Source organism: Mizuhopecten yessoensis, unplaced genomic scaffold (genome assembly GCF_002113885.1).
Source record: "Mizuhopecten yessoensis strain PY_sf001 unplaced genomic scaffold, ASM211388v2 hete_36113804, whole genome shotgun sequence".
Classification (NCBI taxonomy): domain Eukaryota; kingdom Metazoa; phylum Mollusca; class Bivalvia; order Pectinida; family Pectinidae; genus Mizuhopecten; species Mizuhopecten yessoensis.
Window position 1 is genome coordinate 1 of NW_018484118.1, and position 2,895 is coordinate 2,895.

Sequence of the window (2,895 nt, forward strand, 5' to 3'; positions counted from 1 at the left end):
ATATACCTTTTTGTATGTTTTAGTGTAACAATTGAATATATGTGTTCACTTTAAATTGTTACACTTAGCATGTATTTGTACATTTAATAATTTGATAACATTGTTTGCTCTTTTTAAGTCTTTGGGTGATTTTTCAAATTCTCAACATTTCTTTTCAAATGCAGTACATAATAATATTTGTTTCGTTCTTAGATGCTTGTTTTGATTTCTTGGTTTTAAATTAAATGGCTTATATATATGGTGATATGCAATATGAGTGGTGTCCCTTTATACAGGAAAATGTGTAGTTGACGAAACAGAAAAGGGATGGTTTGTGGCATACATCGACCGAAACCCTGAGGCGATACGTAGGCAGGAACAAGTGAAAGCTAAGGAGAAGATGGATTTGACAGACGAAGAAAGGACTTCAAAATTTATACAGCAGCAGATCGTACGTGCGGCAGAAAAAGACACAACGTCTAAAGCTGCAGAATTTACAGAATTCAAACGAGAGAATGAGGAAGAGAAAGGTAAAGACATTCTAATGTTTCATGTATAATTGTATAGATGAACGTATTATTCAATGTATGTGTTAATTGTATAGAGTAACGTATTATTCAATGTATGTGTTAATTGTATAGAGTAAAGTATTATTCAATGTATGTGTTAATTGTATCGAGTAACGTATTATTCAATGTATGTGTTAATTGTATTGATTGTATAAATTGTATATATCTATGTACTGTAAAGTGCTTTAAAGTGACTTATTCTAGCTAGATAAGGCGCTATATCAAATGTTATATGTATTTATGAAATTGGCTATAATAAATCAAATATAACTGTTTTAGGACAAATGACAACAAATAACATTTCAATTTAGGTTTTTATTTATGGGTGATACTTCTAGATACTTTTTACAGTTTTGAGTCATATCAACATTTCATTGAATAGCTAAAGTCTTGATTATGTTTGATATTTTGTAGTGATTTCATGTCTATATTTCTTTCAGTAACCATGAGTCTTTCCAGTTTAGTTAAGAAAAAAGAGGAAAAAGTCAAGTAAGTCACTTAATCGTCTGAAACAATCCAGCTACTTATAATTAATTCCTGATTAAAAGACAGAAACATTATCTGTAGTTTTATAGAACTTTAGTATTTACATAAAATATCTGTATTAATTAGGTAATGTATATCTGTCAGATGAAAAGGTGGAAGATATATATCTCATATCATAAAACATAATACATATGTATAGTGTACCAAAAAAATACTAAAAAAAATACTAAAACAATCATTACAGGGGCTAGAAAGATACTGAAACACTCATCACAGGGACTAGTAAAGATATTGAAACACTCATCACAGGGACTAGTAAAGATATTGAAACACATTGATTAGTATCATGCTAAAACATTAATCATAGAGACTGATAAGACACTAAAACCATTAAACACAGAGAACTGTGAGATATAAAGACACATTTCACCATGGAAGGTAGATTTTTAACCCTGATACTCAACTTTCATGTTTCCTCTTTCAGGATCAGTACAGATAACCTGTTCACAATACCCCCAGATAGCTCTGGGTCTAGTAAAGGGGAGAGCAGCACGTCCAGTCAAAAGAGGGAAGCTACAAAACCAGGTCTGGCGGGACAGAAACGTAAATCAGCCCTCGATGAAATTATGGAGGTATACTATATATACCTAACTTGGGCCATCCTTGAAAAAAAGTTGTTTGCAGATTCCCTATTCTCATATTTTTGTTTAAAAATCTAGTGTCAGTAATTTTCCATCAAGAAAATAATGTTTAACCAAAAGTTGCAAAAATATAGATTGAGTAGATGTTATTTTTGGCGAGTCAGTCGGTAAATTGCAAACAAACAATTTTCGACCTTGGCTGACATATAGATCATTAACAGAAGTTTCACAGTCATTTTTATCTAACTGTACAGAGGTCAACCTTTTTTTTCAATAGTGCAATGTTAATGTAAAAGAGCAGCAGAATTGTTTATTAGATAGATATAGGTAAGTAACACACAGTTAAACCTTCTTATACTGCCACTATTTGTCCAGACATTATAATGGAAGTTGGCGATATAATGAAGGAATAGTTGAAAGGAATTTTAAAGGAAACAAGAAAAAGGTACATTGAAATACGTTGTACGCGAGGTGGCAAATGAAGTGATTGACATACTATATTAGGTTTTTCTGTAATTTATATATACCGGTAATTGATGAAACAGAAGACAATTTTGTGATTCAATAGGACTCAAACCTGAGACTGTCAATATTCCTGCCCAGTGTACATGTTGTTAGGATTGAGCTAATTATATAAGTGCAGATTCCTCTTAGCCAAGCCAGTAGTAAACAACTTGATACTGTTGTTCCCAAAAGTGTCAAATTAATATTAGGTTTTATTAAAAGCTACTCATTTAACTTCTTTTTCTTTTGGTAAACACACATCATGTTTATTTGTAGAAATGTATAGAGACTTGCCCAACAGTTGGAAATTACATCTGATGTTTTGTTAGATGTACCTGATATTTTTATCTCTGACTATTTCAGTTTGAAGAGAAGAAGAAGGAGAAGATGAACAGGAAAGACTACTGGTTACATAAAGGCATTGTAGTAAAAGTGGTCACGAAGAAACTCGGGGAGAAGTACTACAAGAAAAAGGCTTTTGTAAAGGTTAGAATAAATTTGAATCACCTTTTTAAGTTTCAACCTGTTGCTTTTCTTGCTCAAGTTACTTAGCTTCTAGTTAATTGCATGATTTTGTTTATAGTCGTAGTCAGTAATGACACTTTGAATGTGTGTGTTTTATATTTTGTTTCGTTTTGTGGCGGGGCTGCACTTCAACTGTATCTATGTTCATAACTTGACTGTTACACCATGGGTATACATACTGCTACACTCAG

General features: G+C 32.0%; 1 protein-coding gene across 1 annotated transcript; it reads left to right on the top strand.

Moving 5' to 3' along the window:
* Positions 1-275: 275 nt before the first annotated feature.
* LOC110444392 (DNA/RNA-binding protein KIN17-like) lies at positions 276-2,665 on the top strand (the record flags this gene model as incomplete). The annotated part of the gene is made up of 4 exons (XM_021488772.1): positions 276-509; positions 989-1,037; positions 1,519-1,666; positions 2,543-2,665. Coding segments are annotated over 4 exons (554 nt in total), but the record flags the coding sequence as incomplete, so codon positions are not given.
* Positions 2,666-2,895: the final 230 nt, after the last annotated feature.